Below are 19,360 nucleotides of genomic sequence, written 5' to 3' on the forward strand. Positions count from 1 at the left end.
GCTGTGATTTTAATGTCTGTCAGTGGTTTTGCATGTTTTACATCACCAACTACAAACGGTACCGACCATTTTCAAAAGTATACTTTAAACTGAGATTAAAGTTACTTCTTCCAGCATGGACGAGAAGCCCTTAAAGTGCTAAGAAAAACAAAACATCTCCTACCCTCCGGGCAGCCTTTGGTTTCCAGTCATTTGGGATTTTTGTCAAAGCTGATCCTGAAATGGATAAGCAGGCATAAATAACGACTGGTAGTACGTAGTAGTTGTTGTATGGTGATTCAATCGTTTTGCAAAACTAAAACAAAACATTACAAGCAAACATGGGTGAAGAGAGAAGGACAATGTGAATTTGGTTGTTTCCAGCATTACTGAGGCGGCCAGCCAACTCTATCTAAGATGTTGGACTGTCTTGAACACACTGACATAGAAAGTTTCCCTGCTGTCTCTGCTAAAAACTAAATCACCATGCGCTTACTATCCACTGCATTAAGATCCTGCAACTTCGACAAGAAAGGAACAATAATAAATGCTTACTGCGATCGCTGAGCTCAATCAAGTTTTAGATCTCTGCAAGTTGATTTTCACACCTTGATGAGATGAACTGGAATCAATGACGACCTTAAAGGTATGATATTTAATAAAATCTTATTTGGCCCACTTTGGAAAAAATATAAATGAGTTAAGACATGCAGAGGCAGTCACGCTCGGGCCTGGGCCTTCTGCTTGGACAATCACCCGAATAAAGTTCACCATAGTAACTTTAAATGAATCACTGGACAAAAAAACGCTGTTGTTTCATTATTCAGTCACAGTAAAGGCTTTCTCACCACCAAGCCATCCCCCCCAATCAAGAGACAATCTGAAGTTTGTCAAATTAAAGATTTACACACGGAGATATTCAAAAACAGTCAGAGAAGAGCAGGAACGTTTCTTATGATTGACTTTATTTGTAAGGCACCAGAAGTCCTTCCTTACTGCAGAACATTTCATATTATTTATAGTAAATGTTGTACTTTTTTTATAGTTTCTTTTTTTTTTGTTTCAATGAAGCTATGATTTCAGACACAAAACTTTTTTTTTTGCCAAAGTACACACTTTCAGGTTTTACATTATGCACAAAATAAGTATTTAAAAAAAGACCTTTACAAAGCTCAAAACGCTTACAATGCTTCACGCTATGGGGGCAAAAAGTTGGGAAGGTAGGATATGGCAAGGGACTAAAGGGGACTGGGTGGGGGGCAGAGAAGAAGAAAGGGGTCAAAGGGCAAAAGGTCAATGTACTGCAGTTTCCCCCCTGGTGTCACATCAGTTTTGTAACACAATAGCACAAGAATCATCCAGGACAGACAAGAAAGATGCAGCTATATACACATAAAGCTTTCTATGTATAACTGTATACAGAGGCAAGCGCCTCCAACTACTTTAACAAATACATAGAATTTCATTTGTATGTTTATAACGTCAGCTTTGTAATTCTCGCTCTAGTTCATATCGATTAATATTCAAAAACAAAGAAAAATAAACAAACAAGTGCATTGATCACAGAAAGTTTGGACCAAACAGAAAGAAATCAATCTCGGTTCCCCCGCAGACATGCATGCATTGATGTGTGTGTGTGTGTGTGTGTGTGTGTGTGTGTGTGTGTGTGTGTGTGTGTGTGTGTGTGTGTGTCTCGCTTTGTCTACACGCTCTGCATATCACTACGACAAGTACAGTATGTAGCTAGATACATACAGTATGTGGCTAGATGGGAGGACGATGTGCTGCGAGCTTAATTCACAAGCAGGATAGCATGTTAGCTTCAGTTGCAGTAAGAACGGGAACGCATCTCAAATCTGTGGTTTATCGTCGACGACCAAACCTGTACAACTGTTTATACACACCTTGTTTATGTATCCACGTACATACACAACAATGGGCATCACTGAAGGAGTCACCAACAGCACGTCAGCAGTTTATACTTTTACTTTCTGAATGACTCCAAATTAACTTAATTCCAATTCATTCTCACAGTGTGGCCATTAAAACAGAGAGAGGAGGCTAAGAAAGCGTGCGTGTGTGTGTGTGTGTGTGTGTGTCTATGTGTGTGGGGTTTGTATAAAACAATTTCATACACGGGCTGTCTTCAAATTAACACTCAGACAAACACAGGCCGCTACCATCGACTTGTAGTCGATCAAATCATCTCTGTGGACCGACAGTGCCTCTGCTGGAAACCTGTGTGACATTTAAAAAGGGGCCATTTTGGCTGCTACTAGACCCGTTGAAGCAACACACGTAGTCCACCCACACTGGTGTTTTCACTAATGTTGCCCGGTTAGACCTCTTCTTAGGACTGAGTACAAACTGTGCTTGACTGACATCTCCCACACTCTTCTAGTGGTAATTAGGATTGGGAAGCTCAAAGCTCTGATTTATCTGACTCGGCCCTTAATAACACATTAGTGCCTGAAAGCCAAGCGAACATGAATGCCTCACGTCAGCCAAAGTTCATCATTAAGTAATTAAACCCCAGGAATTAAATGGGGCATTAGCCTGCAACAAACTGGGGGCGTTTCTACCACTGAGCCACCAGGACGCCCTGAATTTGGTGACATCACATTATTCGAAGCATAGTTTCACCCAACTTCCACCTGACTAGAGGTCTAATCGGACAAGGTAAATGAAAACAGTAGTTTTCGGTGTGCAGGGCCTGTGAAGCTGCGGGGGAGTTTGGGTTTTTTTTACTCGTCAGAGCAGCTGTGGAGGCCACTTGTGCTTCATCTGTGTGATCTGCACTGATTTAAACTTTGTTAGGTCATGGAGATTTCCCACTCAGTGTTGTATGTAGGTGTTAAATCATATGTATGATGTAGTGTTAGCCCGACCTGTATATGTACAGTGAATCAAAATGTACAGTATTTAAATCTGAATTTACAGACAGGATCAAAAGCACAGGGTCCATTTGTGTTTCTGTCTCACGCTTCCTTAAAATAGACCAAGGACCATTTCTCAAGAACTGGATCATGACAGAGACCGGGACTGACTGCATGCAGAGATTAATGTCACCAGTCTAGTCTCTGTATATTAAGTTTGTTCACACAGAGTGGATAAAAAAGCCATTCCCCTTGTGACACAGCCTGCACTCTGTCAATGTCCTGCCCTTGTTTTTGCTCAGGCCTGAACCCAGTGAGGAGGGATTCCTCAAAGACACACACTGCCCTCTGCTGTCAAACACACAACATGCACACTTCTCTCCCCCTCTGTGCCTGCTCTAATATTAATGCACTGTTAAAGATGAAAAAGGTGGTGGGAGGGTGCAGGAGTCAAATGGCATCTCTGTTAACTCTCTCATTTAACTACTGATGAAAACCTTTCAGTTAAGGTGCTGGGCGGATTTATCTAACGTACCTCACAGGGTCAGGCAAGGATCGTAAGTAGGGGGGGATTACTTACTAAGATGGGTTTGTTATCCAGTCTGACAGCCCTCAGCATGAAGTTTGCTCTAAGAAGGTGCTTTTCCTTTCTCCATATAAATTTAGGATTATACACAACATCTAGTTTGTCTTCTCATTACAATGACTCTGCAGCTGGTAAGGATGTGTGTGTAGCTTCAGGGACGTTTCTCTCTTTAGCCGGGGCATGAGGGCACTAAAGACTTGATCTGCTCTGATCCATAACAATCCACCGTTTAAACTCGAAGCCAAACTTTTCGCTTGGAATGAATGCATGCAATCTGAACTGCCAAAAAATATCAACGCTACTGATCTCTGGCAAGTCCTCTTTCTTAGGAAAATTACGTTTGTAGGAATCCTGTGTTGTGTCTGACAAGTTTCGCAGCCTGCCAAAGAATCCCTGTGTTTAACATTTAACCTGTTAAACGCGCCATACCTACAGTACGGTGCGTTCAGTCTCACAGATCAGTCCTGCATAACAAGGACCCGCTTAGAAACAGAGGCGAGAGGTGGAAGGAAGAGAGGAATGGAGGAGGGGGAAAAAAACAGAAACTAAACAGGAATAAGAGCTGAGAGACAGAACGACAGGGAGGCAGGAAGGAACAGAAATAGAAAGTAGTCCTGATAAAAAAATAAACACAAAAAAAACTGAAGCTTAATCACATACAAAAAGAGACAGTATCTGAAGAAGAGACACAGGATACAGAAGAGAGAGGATAAAGAAACAACCCAAGTATGGTAAATATGAAGAGATCAGGACTAGTCTGACATGAGGGGCAGGTGTCAAAGCTCTCCTAATAATGGGAGTTGGTAGGGGGTCGGTAGCTGGAGCTGTGGTGATGGGATTGAAGCCCATGTTAGCTAAGGTCAGAGAGAGGGAGACCAGGGGAGAGGCTGTAGGCCAAAGGGGGCTCAGATCTGGGGATTCAGGTCTCTGGATAAAAACAGAGCTGAATGGGGACACCATCTAATCAGACTTGTCTCCGTCCTCCTCGCGGTGGCTGTCAACTCCGTCACGTGATGCTTTCTCCTCCTTGGCCAGCTGGGCTTGGGAGGCCAGCAGGGAGGAGAGGGAGAAGAGACCGGAGGAGGTGGTGACGGCGGGGAGGGTTGGCTGGCTCAGGCCCAGCGGCAGAGGGGTCATGGGCAGGGCCAGGCCCTGGAGCTGAGACAGCTGGTGAGCCTGGAGCTGCTGCTGCATGGAAGACAACCAGACACAACTTAGACACAGCAGGATAGAGCCAGCACACAAATCACTGCAAAACACTGAGGAAAATGCAAAATCTGCAATGCATAGCCTATTATACATCGCAAAGGATGTTTAATATATAACCCCTGAGGCACAGTGCTAATAGCTCAGGCACAATAGGATAGATGGAGGGCACATATCATAGCTAAAATACATGCTCGGAAGGAGATGGAAAATCTGCAGCACACATAACTTATTTATAACAGATGCAGTTTTCAATACATACAACCCCAAGAAAACTAGCAAGAGGGGAGAACAAAATAATGCAACAATGGAAGAACTGTCTTACAGGGGACAGACGTGGTCCAAAATAAAACCTAAAAAATACCATGGGATACACATACATTTAATTTGAATGTATAGAAGGACAAATAGTAACAACCAAGACTGTGGATTTTTCATCACTCCATGCTGCTCACACACTCAACATGATGACACATCAGTGGGTTGATTTTATGACAATCTGACTTCTCATAAACAGCGCTGCTTTACATTCACAACCAGAGCTTAAATGTCCTTTAAGTATAAATGATGTATAAAGTATGATATTAGTGGCTATCAAAGTTAGATACTGATCATCAGAAAATGGACCAAATTGTGTGGGTCCCTGGTCCAGTCCTAAAAACAGGCCTGTGTAGACCAGTGTCCCCTGTATCTAAAGCAGTAGACACTAAGACAAAGGCAAAGCTCCTCTTTGAATCATGCATCACAGTGATGGAGTGGCTAAGCTAGCTAACACTAGACCCATGGTAGAATGATGGAGTGGCTCGTCTAGCTAATACTAAACCTCTGGTAAAATGATGGAGTAGCTAAGCTAGCTAGTACAGGGGCTTATAATGATAAAGTGTAGCTGGCTAACATTAAAGCCACAGAGATGAAGGATTGCGGCTAGCTGGCTAATGCCCCATCCATATTGATTCAGTATTTTAGCAAGCTAGCTAATCTTACTATTCTAATTATCAAAATTGTGCCCATGTAGGGGAGGGTGGAGGGTATCGTTCCATCTATCCCATAGATGGGAGTAATTACTACTTTGACACTCAATAATAACTTAAAAACAACAAAACAAAAGAAATTTAAAGAGGCAGTATACTTATTTTACACATGAAAACCAGCACTACTATAATGTCTTCTGTGGGTCTGGAGGAAAATAACCCTGATGATGTCATTTTGTTGTGGGTTTTTTCAATATTGCATTGTTTATAAAAAAAAAAACTGAAGATTGTACCCACCTTTTAATTAACCACTAAATTAATGATTATAGCTAAAGAAGCAGGGTAAACTTAATTTGTATAGCCAATTTATTTTTATGAAAACGCTAATATATATAAAGCCAATAAATAATGGCAATTAGAGGAAACTAGAATTAATGATAATGATCAATAATTGCGCTTTCTAGCCATCACAAGACCCTCAGGCGGGGCTGGGGGCTGGAACATCATACCCTTATGATGGAGTTCATCTCTGGGGGGGTGACCTGCTTGGCCCTCTCTATGGCCGCCAGGACCTGCTGCTGGTGCTGGAGAGGGTGAGTGAGGGGTGAGGGGTGGGGGGTGGGGGTGGGGGCGGGGGGGGGTGAAGACGAGGGAAGGAAAGTGAGAGAGACAATAAAAGCGAGACATAAACAAGGGGAGGAGAGTTTGGGGAGAGAGAGGTGGAGAGGTTAGATCAATATCAATAGTCCCAGCAGAGACCTGACAACCCTCTCTGGTGATGCACCCCCCCCTCTGGCCATCCAGCTATTCATCCAGTCATATTCTCACACACACACACACACACACACACACACACACACACACACACACACACACACACACACACACACACACACACACACACACACACACACACAAAAGCCTTGTGTGACACTCGGTGAATGGATGGTTGGCTGGTGTGCTGTAATGGGTGGAGGTCAACGCCCTGGTGGGCAGATAAGAGCATGGCTTATCTGAATCACACAACCATTTATTACGCTGACACACACACACACACACACACATATATATATATATATATATATATAAAAGGAAAAGAGGAGTGGGATGGAGGAGGGAGGGATGAAGGGATGAAAGGAAGCAGGGGAGTGTAGGAGGGGGAGGGAAAGCTGGGAGGACAGATTGAATATGGCAGGAGGAGAGTGGGGGAGGGAGGGATGAAGCGAAAGTGAGGTGGAAAAGGAACACGGGAAGTGAGTGATGATGAACGACAGGAGGAGGGAAGTGGAGAGGAGAGGAGAGGAGGGAGGGATGCTGAGCGAGGGGTCACCGAGGTGGAGAGGTAATGAGGCGGGAATGAGGGTGATCTCATTCCAGGATGTAAGGAATAAGGCTGAGGGTCAGAGGGGCAGTGACGTCTTTGTGTCAGTGTGTGTGTGTGTGTGTGTGTGTGTGTGCTTACCTCCTGAGACAGATAGGGGAGGACTTGTGCGCAGATCCCGTTCAATCTCTTCACTATCTCAGCCTGCGGATGGAGAGAGAGTTTTTAGTTAAAGCATAATACTATATTCAGAAATGAATGAATACACCTTTGGTGTTACAGCAGCAGGACGATGTACGAGGGACTGACTCAAAATAAACTGCAGTGCCCATGTTTTCACTGATGTTCCCTGATGAGACCTCATCTCAGGACTACGTGGGTGTGCACAGACTGTGCTTGATTGACGACCCCCTCACTCTCTTGTAAGATTTGTTGCACCATTATCACTGAGGGTGGGGAAAAACCAACGACATGCCACATTAAGAAAAGCACGCGCTTTGGCCACATTGACTTGTTAGTGGATCAATTCGTTGTTGGTTTTGGTCTTTAGGTGGGATTTGTTGGAGGAAAAGAAATATAGAATACCACCAGAGTTATCCTTTAAAGCCTTGTGATTCTAACCACACTCTCATCGGTATGGGAAACATCTGCTACGACCTTCCAAAACTGGGGCACACATGCAGTATCTTACATCTCACACACACACACACACACATACATATCAGCTCCCTTTATTCACCTCATTAATTAAGTTGCTTGTACTTAATACTCTCTGAAAACTCTTGGACACACATGCAATTACACACACGGTAACAATCACCCCATGCATCTCTCACTCACACACACACACACACACACACACACACACACACACACACACACACACACACACACACACACACACACACACACACACACACACACAACCTTTCCTCTTCCTCGTCATGCACATTCCCTATCTTTCTCACATACAGGTCTATTATCACATTTGGTTGGTAATCATCCAATCCATCTGAGATATGCAAAGCAGCAGTAATTGTGTTAGAGCCTAATTCGTGGCGCGATGAGGAGAGAGGGGCCCTCCTAACAGTCATTAGGCATGCAGAGCACAGCTCCCCATCAAGCGCTGCACTCCTATCCGCTCATCATTACACATACACACTCCCTGACATATCTAAAATGTCTCTGCGGGACTCGCTCCATGCTAACTATGGCTCTTCCTCTTTTTCTGTGCCCTTTATGCCATTTCTCTCCCTCTTTTTTTTTTCCCCAACCAAGCTTCTGTCTCGTCTTTTATCTGTGCTCTCTATTATCCTCCTCTCTGTGTCTGTCCCTTGGCTTTTTTCTATCTGAACGCTTCTTTCTCTCTTTTGTCCTCTCTTTACGTTTCACTCACTCTTTCTAGCTTTCCTCAAGTGCTACTGGAGCACACATTCACTGACAAGAGCCCTGTACGTGTGCAAATAAAACATACGTAATATAAAACTGGGCTAGGACACTGGACAAACACATCAAGGATCTACAACAGACTGGATTCATTGCTGTTGGAGATGTCTTTGCTGCTTTTTGCCAATTTAAATAAGCTTTATCTTTTGTAATTTGAAAATGTAGACGCAAAAGGGAAAGCAAACACAGTGACAAAAATGTATTCAAGTTGATTTAAAATGTGCTTCAAGGAAGCATGGAAGGCAGCCTAAACAAACCGAACATTTCACAGACTTCCTCAGGGTGTCCTGCTTTTGTCCCCGAATGAGCTTCACTATTTGAGTGTCTTGTATTACTGCTTTTTGCCAGGAATACAACTGGACATGACAGAATCAAGTCTGACACAAATCTGACAAGCAGTGCTAGAAATTAATCATGTACATTTACTCAAGTACTGTTCTTAAGGTCAGTTACTTGAAGTATTTACTTTTTGTGCTCCTTTATACATCTACTCCACTACATTTCAGAAGGAAATAGAGTAAAATTCACTTGAACTTCACTTGTCTGGTCAATAAAATGTCACAAAATAGCGAAAAATGGCCATCAAATGTCTTATAATCTTATTTTGTGTGATTGAAGAGTCCAAAACCCAAATATATTTAGTTTACGATCGCAGCAAATCCTCACAATTGAGAAACTGGGCAAAAAACATGGGAATGAAAAAATGACTAACTAATAATCAATTATCAAAACAGCTGCGATTAATTTTCTGTCGTTCGAGTGATCAATTATCATTATTTCAGCTCTACTACTTTTACTCAAAAGTATCTAGATACTTCTTCCACCGTGCCTTACAAGAGTAACTAGCTCAGAGGACTCCCCTCAGCATAGATGAATATGTTAGGAATTGGCTGTACTGTACAATCTGTGTAATGACGGCTGCTTGACAAGGGGATGTACATTATTTAGACACACAATGAAAGCGCCTACTCTTTATATACACTACATACGAGTTATGTTGTCAGGCGGGCAACACATTCAAGACTAAACGTAGGGGAAGAAAAACATGGTGAGAAAACAGAACAATAGAAAGACAAAAAGGACCCAGCAACAATACGGCTCCATTCAACATATTCCCAGTTCAATCCACAACGCAACCTTGCTTCTCTTCATCAAGACAAAACACAGAGAGAGAGAGAGAGAGAGAGAGAGAGAGAGAGAGAGAGAGAGAGAGAGAGAGAGAGAGAGAGCGAGCAGAATGAGTGGAGAGGCATTTTTTGAATTGAGTAGGACAGAGTGATCAAGAGGGAGCAATTGAATGTGTGAGAGTGAGAGAGAGAGAGAGAGAGAGAGAGAGAGAGGGAAATAGAGACAGAGGTGGAGAGGGAGGAGGAGCAGAGGAGGAGGAGGAGGATGAGGAGGAGGGACTGGCTGTGCACAATAGGCCTAGACATGAATGCTCCTCGACACTCGTTTCCACACATCCCCTTCAATTTCAACTCTCTAATGGAACTGCAGATTCTCTGCACCCACTCACACTGTGCACAAAGAAAGCACGCACGCACACGCACACGCACACACACACACACATAGAGTAACAGGGGCACACATGAACAGAAACACACAACTGCTTTTGAACACGTGCCACTAACACACACACACACAAATATACAAGCATATGCGCTAACAGAGGGGGACAGGTGCACATACACACACACACACACGCTTGTGCAGGCAGTCTCAACCCACACATACACATCTTTTTTTAAATTGTAGACAGCCAATAATAAAGCACATGAGCAAATGTACAATATCACACACACACACACACACACAACCACACTTGTGACTGTGAATTTCATCCCTGTCAGATAAAGGAAAAGGGTGTGATGAACTGCACATACACATACGGCTCCGTGTTTGTGTGTGCTTGCCTGTAACAGTCTGTGTGTGTGTGTGTGTGTGTGTGTGTGTGTGTGTGTGTGTGTGTGTGTGTTTTACCCACATGCATCACAGTGCCTGTCTTGTGCTTCCTACCTCAGAGTGTGTGTGGGTGCATATATGTGAAGGTCTTTAAATCATGGAAGCTGCTACTTCTGTGTGTGTGTGTGTGTGTGTGTGTGTGTGTGTGTCCATTTGTCAAAGCACACTCGCTTCTCCCAATATGGCTGTCAGCGTGCGCCGTCAATCATAAGACAGTGTGTGTGTGTGTGTGTGTGTGTGTGTTTGTGTGTGTGGACGGGTAGCGCCAGACGAGGTCACCGATAAGGGCTGGTCCTTCGGAGGCCCATCGCTCTCTCCCTCCTACAGGCTGAGCATAAATTACTCCCTCAGCTTCAGCCACACAAACTGATGTATGGATATCGGCTCCTCAACCCCTCCCCTGCCTGAACGAGGGCTTCCTTTTCTTTTCTTTTTCAAAATGGCCAACTGATTCTAACCTCACTGTCTCCACTGGATTTGAAGATTTAGGGAGGCTGCTCCTGCGATTTTCTGCTGATAAACGTTGAAGCTGTTGCAGATGTTATCGCTATATAACTAAGGATTTGTCGCCACATCAATATCCACGTTGTGTGAAATGACTGCACGGTCAAAACTATAATGAGGACCAAACTTTCCACGACTTGGAAATGATAAAATTCACTTCCTTATCCACATCTCCATGCTCGCTATCACCATGAAATACAGTGGTCAGAGTGAACTAAAACTGATTTGGCAACAGCACGAAAGCTAACCCCTCGGCATCTGCATTTTACACAGAGCCCCAGGTGACATCATTCAAATGCCTCTGAACACTCCCAACGTGATGGGAGATTATCTCTGCAATTCACACCTGCCAATCAGTGAGCTGCAGGTGTGCGGTGGGGGAATTGGGAATGCACAGCTGTGTCTGCATCAACAGAGTAACAAAGTATGAGGAGTTATTTTCGAAGTACAAGGTTCTGCTTGCATAGACAATGTTAGGTGACTGGCAGCTGAAACACCTCCAAGGTTTTGATGGCCATGAAACTCTCCCAGTTGAATCATCAGTACAAACAACAAGCAACTGCTATGAAGGACTGTTAGACCTTGAGACTTCATCCAATCACCAAGTTTAAAATGATGCTGTCTGAACCACTAATGATGGACAGAAGTAAACAAGAAACAAAAAACAAAATAACTCACATCTACATTAATGCTAGATGAATTTAAAAAAAATGGTGTGGTGCTTTGTTTCTGATTGTGACAACAAATTGTTCTGAAATCGCTGCAGCTTTTACGCACACCTGGTGGGCAGGTGTGTAGGAGGATTAAGTTATGCAAAAGAAAGAATTCCCTGCTCACTGTCAGCACCAAGTTTAGTGAAAAAGCAATGTTTTCACTCATAAGCCCCTTTCACACATAAAAATATACTATTTTATTTTGTGGAAAGATCCACAGTCTACGCTGGTACACAGAGCACGAGGACAAGAGGCCAAGAGCCTCGACTAGAGCAACATGAACACCTTTAACACATAAACACCAGAGGATTGCGATATTCATTTCTCTGGCCTTGCTCCATAAACATGCATGCCCCCTTAGTTTGAGTCCAGCCTGTCCCATGAGAAAAAAATGCATCCTTTTTTTGCACAAGCAATTTGCTATTCATGGACAGTTTTATATGTTATGTTATGGGAACTGGAGTTTCTTTTTCTAGAAAGATTAAATGTAGACTCACCTGTTTGTGCATCTCAATATTGAGCCCGTAGGACATCTCATAGTACTGGAGAGGAGGAGAGAAGAAGACAAGAAGAAAATGTGAGAACTACACAGGCATCAAATACCTGTAACTGTTCCCAGGAAATTGTCTGCACAGGAAACACTTCATTATACACCATTGACTGTGTGTGTCATGTGCATTTGGATAATACTGTAATGGGAAATGGGACTTTCTGGCATTCTTAAAAAAAATAAAAGTCTGATTTAGTAATTGCTCACTGTTGTTAATTAACACAACCAGAATTGTGCATCATAATTCACAATACAAATATATACTGTATATATAAAACAACAAATATTTTTTGTATAAAACTATAAATATTTCTAGAACTATAAATATGTGGCACAGTTTTGAAGATTTTCAATCATGAAGCTAAAATCTAGGTAATAAAAGCCCAGGCTGAAATAAACAAAATGATCCGACCCTCAACCCAACATGACAGGTCTTTGACATCTTAACGACTTCCAAGATCCCAGACTTCTACAACCGTAGTCGCACCCATAAAAACGCCTGCATGCACTCATACAAAGAGAAGAGAAGACACACGACCGCAAATAGGAAAAGGAACTGAGAGAGAAAAGGAGAGACAGTAGAGAAAGAGCTTCTGTTGTGTCTGTGTGTGTGTGTGTGTGTGTGTTCAGTGTTAATGAGAGGGCCACCCTCTAGGCGTCAACCCTGTTAATCACCCACTCTGTCTGCAGGGGGACTGGCTCTGTCACTGGAAAACAAACAACACACAGATCTCTCACATAAATGTGCACACACACACACACACACACACACGCACACATTTCTGTAACTCGCTTTCTCTCACTCACACGCACACACCATTGTTGTTTTCCATTCGATCTCACACTGACACCTTGTGCGTGAATGCACGTGCGCGCACAGAGAAGACCGAGCACACACACACACACACACACACACACACACACACACACACACACACACACACACACACACACACACACACACACACACACACACACACACACACACACACACACACACACACACACTTTTTTGTGTAGCTGCTCGGGCCCACGTGGAAGCTCCCTAAAGTAATTACAGCACTGGGGAAATGGAGGTGCTGCCGCTGGTCGGGGGAGTGGGGCAACCTGATATGCTATTAGAGGAGGAGTGGGGGAGGGGTGGGGGAAGGGAGGGGGAGGGTCGTTGTGGGGATACAAGGCCGGGCCTGCCACTGATAGAGTGGAAGTGCGATTGAAAGTGTGCGCGTGTATGTTTGTGTATGCATAATGAGTGTGTGTGTGTGTGTGTGTAAGAGTGAAGGAGGGGGGGATCAGCAATATTGCATTCATAGTTCAATTTTATGGCAACATTTTGATCTGAATCTGAAACCCCATGTATTTCAGAGGAAAACATAAACAACAATGCACATGAAAGATTTGATGACCCAAGCTAAAGCAAGCGTCCATGCACAATTTGATTAAAACTATAGTAACACCTGGTTTAGTTGAGTTGAATTATCACATTCCCAATTAGGGCTGTCACTTAAAAAAAGTGATAAGTCTGAACAAACGCAGTACACACAGCCTAATCATAAAATACGTTGCAGAATTGATGTGGTGCCCTTAATTTGGGTTGCCCCCGCTGCCTCATGGAGTGACAACCTAACAGATTACTTCAGATTTGTTGTCATGGTAACCATGCCGCAGGCAGTTGCATTTTTGAGAGGCAGCAAACAGTGTCACCTTTATCCACGAGTTTTCCATGTCTGGTTTTAAATCCAAAATGCTTCTACACATTAGTTCTCAGATGGTTTGGTAGCATAATTATTGGTTTAGCATAGCTCATTAGAAGAAGACAACTGGCCCCTTTACTGTCCTCGGGTTCTCAGTCAGATCCATAGACTGGATCGCTCCTCCCCAGCTCCACCCTCTCGCCCAAACATGGTCACTTCTGGCTCCAAAAAACTAAGATGGCGATGGCCAAAATGCCAAACTCAAGGGTTCAAAACGTTAGTCCACAAACTTCTTAATACAGTCTATGCATGTATACGGCTTAGTCTGGTTTCTGTCAGTGTTTTGATTTGGCACACACACACCCATTAAGTCACAGAACTGGAAGCAAAGCAGTGTTCTTAAAAAGCAAATAACTAGCAGCAAGAAAAACAAAACAGCTGCAAGCAGCAGTGAACTTTGTGGTGCACTACAAACTAATCAATACAAATACCAAACCATAATGAAAATCCTTCATTTTCTTTTCCTTCCTGTGATGATAATATCAGCCTGCAGGCCACCACACATCCTGCTGGACATTTACCCTACCATCAAAGAAATCATGTAAACTTGGGTAATTGGGCAAACTATTAGCTTACAGTAATTAAACATATTTAATTGCAAAAGAAAATTCATTTAATTGTGAATGTCAGGGGTTAGCTATTACAACAGCTATTTTGTATATTCTTTGAACATTTCTGAATCTAAAAAAATTGTGTCATCATGTTTTCATTACGTCTGTTGGCAGGATTGTGATTTTCTGCCAGAATGTGTGTGTGCGGCTGCTATCAGGCTGACAATGCCTGAGTGTATGTGTGTGTGATTGTATGCACTCAAGCCCTGAAACACACAGCGAGGAAGTGTGTATGCGAGTGTGTGCATATTTGTGTGCCTGCTGGCTGATGGTGGAGAGAGCAGTGCGGCGGCACAGATTAGATGAGATTAAAGCCAGTCAGAGGATCAATTAGAGGCAAAACATCAGACGGCTACACAGCCACGGCCAGCAACAATGAGATTAGCCCTGAGGTGGAGCAGAGAGCGGGCACACATCTGTGTGTGTGTGTGTGTGTGTGTGAGAATGTGTACGTGTGGCGAGACATGGGGGAAAGAGAGGAAATGAAGGGGGTTGGGGAGAGAGGAATAACACATATAGTTCCTCCAGAAACACAAAGGAAGTGAATAATCAAGCACACTTGGGTGGGGGTGGGGGATTCTTATCTTCAACAATTCTGAATAAATTCACACATTAAAACTGACTTTTACACAACATTTATTACGTTGTAGCTTCTCTTTGCTATGTTGACGGAATGAAAACCGGTTTAACCAACAAGTTCTCTAAATCAAACAACAAAATACGTCATTTGTAACTTCCCCACCAGGACATCGCACGGAAACCTTCTCTGACGCGACGCCACGTCAACAGGACGACGGTACTTGTGCGTACTTTCCAAAACCGTTACTGTTACGATCTCGTGACACTATTATTAAGGTTTAGTTAGGTTTAAGCACAAGTGGGTTGGCTTAAAAGAAACCAACTTTGACTGTTGATTGGAGACATAAATCAGCGGTCTCCTGTAGCAAAGTCCCACGCTTCCCTCTGCAGACTTTGTGGCTCTATAATAACATCACCGACTTCCTTCTATGCTCCCGATGGACAACGGCCATCATTCCTAGACTGGCCGCGAGAGGGCTTCATCACTTGAACGTAAACAAATGTGGTTTTGTGAAAAAAGGACCGATGCTGTCGTTTTTCTTGGGTGGACAGTCTCGGCGTAACTGTGTCGCGAAATTACACTTTCATTTCACTATTCCCATACAGGCAGAAGACTGTAGCACACTTACAAACCATTTTGAACTTTTTCAAATAAAAAAAAAGATGTATACTATTAGACACTTTTCCCCCCTTCTCTATTTACTGAATCAATAATCAATTTTAAATTGAGTATCGACTGTGAATCGAATCATGACACCAAGAATCAAAAGTGAATTGTCAGATTCCCATCCCTATTGGTTAACCCTTTGGATTTGTTTAAAACATGCACGCTTGTCTGACAGCTCGTATTTCCTGCAAAGTCAGACTTGTGTTTAGCAGTGTCACCGAATTGTAAGACCTCAGAACATTTCTGAGTACATAGAACAGATGGCCAAACCTATGAAAATAAGATCTGATACCTTTTAAGAGAGAAATTTCAAAAATGAGCAGCAAGAAAAGAGACATGAGAGAACAAATGCACTGCAAAGGGAAGGTGGTGGAGGAGGAGTGTTAATTAACAGAGAGGGTGAAAACATCTGACGCGCTGTATTTGCCACAACAAAAAGGGAATTTACATAAGAATCAAATATTACATTGGTCAAACATACTTTGGCAAAATTACATTTTAGGATACACAACACACACACACACACACACACACACACACACACACACACACACACACACACACACACACACACACACACACAGCTTTACTCACCATGATATAGTGGCGCTGCATCTCTGACTTCTCACTGGCCAACTTGTCACACTCAAGCTTCAAACTGGGGAGAGAGGGAGAGGAGAGGAGCACTGAGTCAGACCTTGTTAGTCAGCTCGACAGTCTTCCTTCTAAAGTGCTGACAGGTGACTTCTACCCCCTTCATCATCATTACCTCCGCTTTCACCAACAGCACTGTCATCAATTTCATCATCACTTCAACCCTCATCACTGCCTCCACCTTCACCGTCATCAGCACCACCTCCATTGTCAATCTCAGCTACCATTACCATCTTTATCATCATCGCCACCTCCACCATCACCGTACCGCCATCACCATCTTCACCTTTACTATTCGTGGCGGTGTTTGCACCGAGCTCGACGAGGTGTCGATTGACAGGAGGAGGTCAAACTCATTCTGAACTCCAGAGATGTGTCTGGCCAAAATGTCTTGCTTTCTAAATCAGAGAAGAGGCAGCGAAGTAAAAAGTCTAAATATAGTGTTGGAGCGACCCAGTCCCCGCGACAGCCATTAGCTGTAATCATGTCAGTGCTGATGTCACGCGAGGCGACAGGACAAAGGAGGACGCGTCAACAAGTCACCCTGATCGTCGAATGAAAAAGACAGATGGGAAAAAAGGGAAAAGAATTCCCCTCGATGCCTTTGATTGAAGCAGCCAGTTACGACTTGCCAGTCTCGGGAGGCCTCATCCGATGTGAGGACTGGATAAGACTCAGATCAAATAAAGATATGCGCAGGCACAAGGTGGATAGTTTCAGATTTAGGATAAGTCTGAAACCTGTTTGATGGTGTGTGTATATTTATGCTGGGATGTTCTCCTCAGCTGTCTGCTGGAATGACAGCTCGATTACAGCGAGCGCTGGCTGAATCTTCATCGCTGTTAGTCTTAACTGGCAGACTGAACACAGTGTTACACAGGGCCAATAATGTGAGCTTACTCATACACACAGTATTGTGCTTCTGCTATAATTATCGCAGCAGCTGCAGTTTTAGCTGGAGTTAACTTCAGTCTTGGTTGAGTGTTTATCCTTGTTTGACTTCAGGTTATGTTATTGATGGACATTATAACACGGACACATATACAATTAAGCATCTTATTGGATGTATAAAGATGATTCCAGTGGGTGTTTTTTTGACATATTATAATGGCTGTTTTTACTTCCTTCTATCTTATTTGTTCTTGAGTGCATAGTGAAATAATTAATCCATCTATTTTCTATCCCCACAGAGGTACTGGAACCTAATTCAGCATGCATTGTGCAAAAGGCAGGGAACACCTTTGAGGTTGCCAGTTCATTGCAGGGACAACACAACGCAAACACATTCACATCAAGGGACAATTTATCAGACAACCTGGGAATCCCTCCATAAAACCTCCAAACACATACTTGCTGCAAGGTGCCACCATGTCACCCAGTTTGCTGGGCAGATTTATTCAGAAAAAGAGCACACAGAAATCAGACATGTAATGACCCAGAATCTGTCTTTCTGTCTGCTCTCATGGTGCTCCCAAAAACACTCATTATTCAGTACACTCTCCTTCCAAATGCAAAAGTTAATAGCCTAATATCATCATCCTGATGTCACTGTGATCAATTACCTTCCCAGGAGTTGTTTTTATACCTTCTGAAATTGAATGAGGGCGAGCGATAGCCTCATACTATGAAATTATCTTTAACTGCGATACATTATAGTAAAAAAATGATTTTAACAATCTAAAATGATGCTGTAATTATTCCACCTAGCAGCAACACACAAAATACTTTTTAAAACGTAAAAAGTGGTAATGTTGTTTTTAAGATGTTATTGCTGTGATGTTTCTGCACTGCACTTACCAGAGATGACTTGGCAATAAAGGAATTGGTATTGTGACATATTTATATATCATACTCTGTCGTGGATTCATGAGGCTATTACAGCTGATGCAAACTGCCTATTTCTCTCGGTTGATTTCAATCAAACAGTTCTTGATGCTGCTGAAAAGTGTTGTTCACTGTGTAGGCATGAGAATGTTTCCTAAGAAACACCTAATACTTCATGCATAAGTAATCTAAAGAAGCAGTGAACCACTGAAAGGATTTTACTGGAAATCAACAACACAAATTGTTGACTCAGTCACCGTAGCTAGCATCTAACGGCTAACTCCTTTTTCAACTGTATCTACATCTAGATAAGGATCAGCTGTCGATAATGCCAGGAAGGTAGGGAGAACAGATGCTGCTAGAACTCAACTAGTTTGATGAAGACGTGCAGGTCGCTTGGACGAGGCCCTGAAGTCCAATACATTATCAAGGGGAGGATGTGTTCTGCTGTATGTAAACAGTTAGTCCACTTTACTGGATGGTCATGGTTTCTTACACCACGGCACGCAACAGATATCCAACCTAATCAAGTGTGTATGAGCAGTCTCCACATATCCAAAACGCTCCCCCTTCCCTCCTACATAAAACCCTTCCTGCTATCACTGTGTACATGCGTAGGCTGTGTGGTGGGTTGTCATGACGACAGGCCTCCCTGCTGCCAGCCTACCTGGGATTGGCTTTGTGCCTCCTCTGATTGGTGCTCAGCAGCCCCCGGGCCTGCACCGCTGCTCTCAAACGACACTTTGATGGAGTTTTATTGCCGATTCTTCCGTCTCTAAATCGCTCCTGCTGTCATCTTTATTTTGATTTATGTATTCCCTGATCTATTTATGCATGTGAACGAGGGGAGGGGAGAAGAGGTGGGAGACGAGGAGGGGGGTTGAAAGAGGAAGACAACGACAGCTACAATGCTTGCTACTATACCCGGGGGAACGCCTGCGGTACATTTGCCTTTTAAAGGCTTCAGCAACAGACAAGCACAGCGCAGCAGCAGAGCGCTACAAAGCCTCGTCTGTGGCTCCCAAGCCCCCCGCCCCATCCCAGCCCCCCTCCTGAGTCAATAGGGACTGTATGCATGTTCTGTATGCTCAGACAAAAAAGGTTTTCTTTCAACTGCGCCCTGGCTCTCTGAAGAGGGTTAAACGGTGCTGCTCACC

General features: G+C 43.4%; 1 protein-coding gene across 2 annotated transcripts in view; it reads right to left on the reverse strand.

Annotated features, from left to right (window-relative positions):
• Positions 1–927: 927 nt before the first annotated feature.
• tle5 (TLE family member 5, transcriptional modulator) overlaps positions 928–19,360 on the reverse strand; it is a 36,580-nt gene continuing 18,147 nt past the window's right edge. Inside the window, exons 3-7 of one of the 2 annotated variants that reach the window (XM_070908568.1) lie at positions 16,320–16,383; positions 12,062–12,106; positions 7,081–7,143; positions 6,128–6,202; positions 928–4,626 (exon numbers count right to left, since the gene is read on the reverse strand). In XM_070908568.1, the coding sequence (XP_070764669.1) occupies positions 4,402–4,626; positions 6,128–6,202; positions 7,081–7,143; positions 12,062–12,106; positions 16,320–16,383 (472 nt within the window). In that variant the 3' untranslated portion in view covers positions 928–4,401. Of the gene's footprint in view, positions 4,630–6,127; positions 6,203–7,080; positions 7,144–12,061; positions 12,107–16,319; positions 16,384–19,360 lie in introns of both variants that reach the window. The other variant, XM_070908567.1, reaches the window with a different exon arrangement.

This window comes from Enoplosus armatus, chromosome 7 (assembly GCF_043641665.1).
Source record: "Enoplosus armatus isolate fEnoArm2 chromosome 7, fEnoArm2.hap1, whole genome shotgun sequence".
NCBI lineage: Eukaryota > Metazoa > Chordata > Actinopteri > Centrarchiformes > Enoplosidae > Enoplosus > Enoplosus armatus.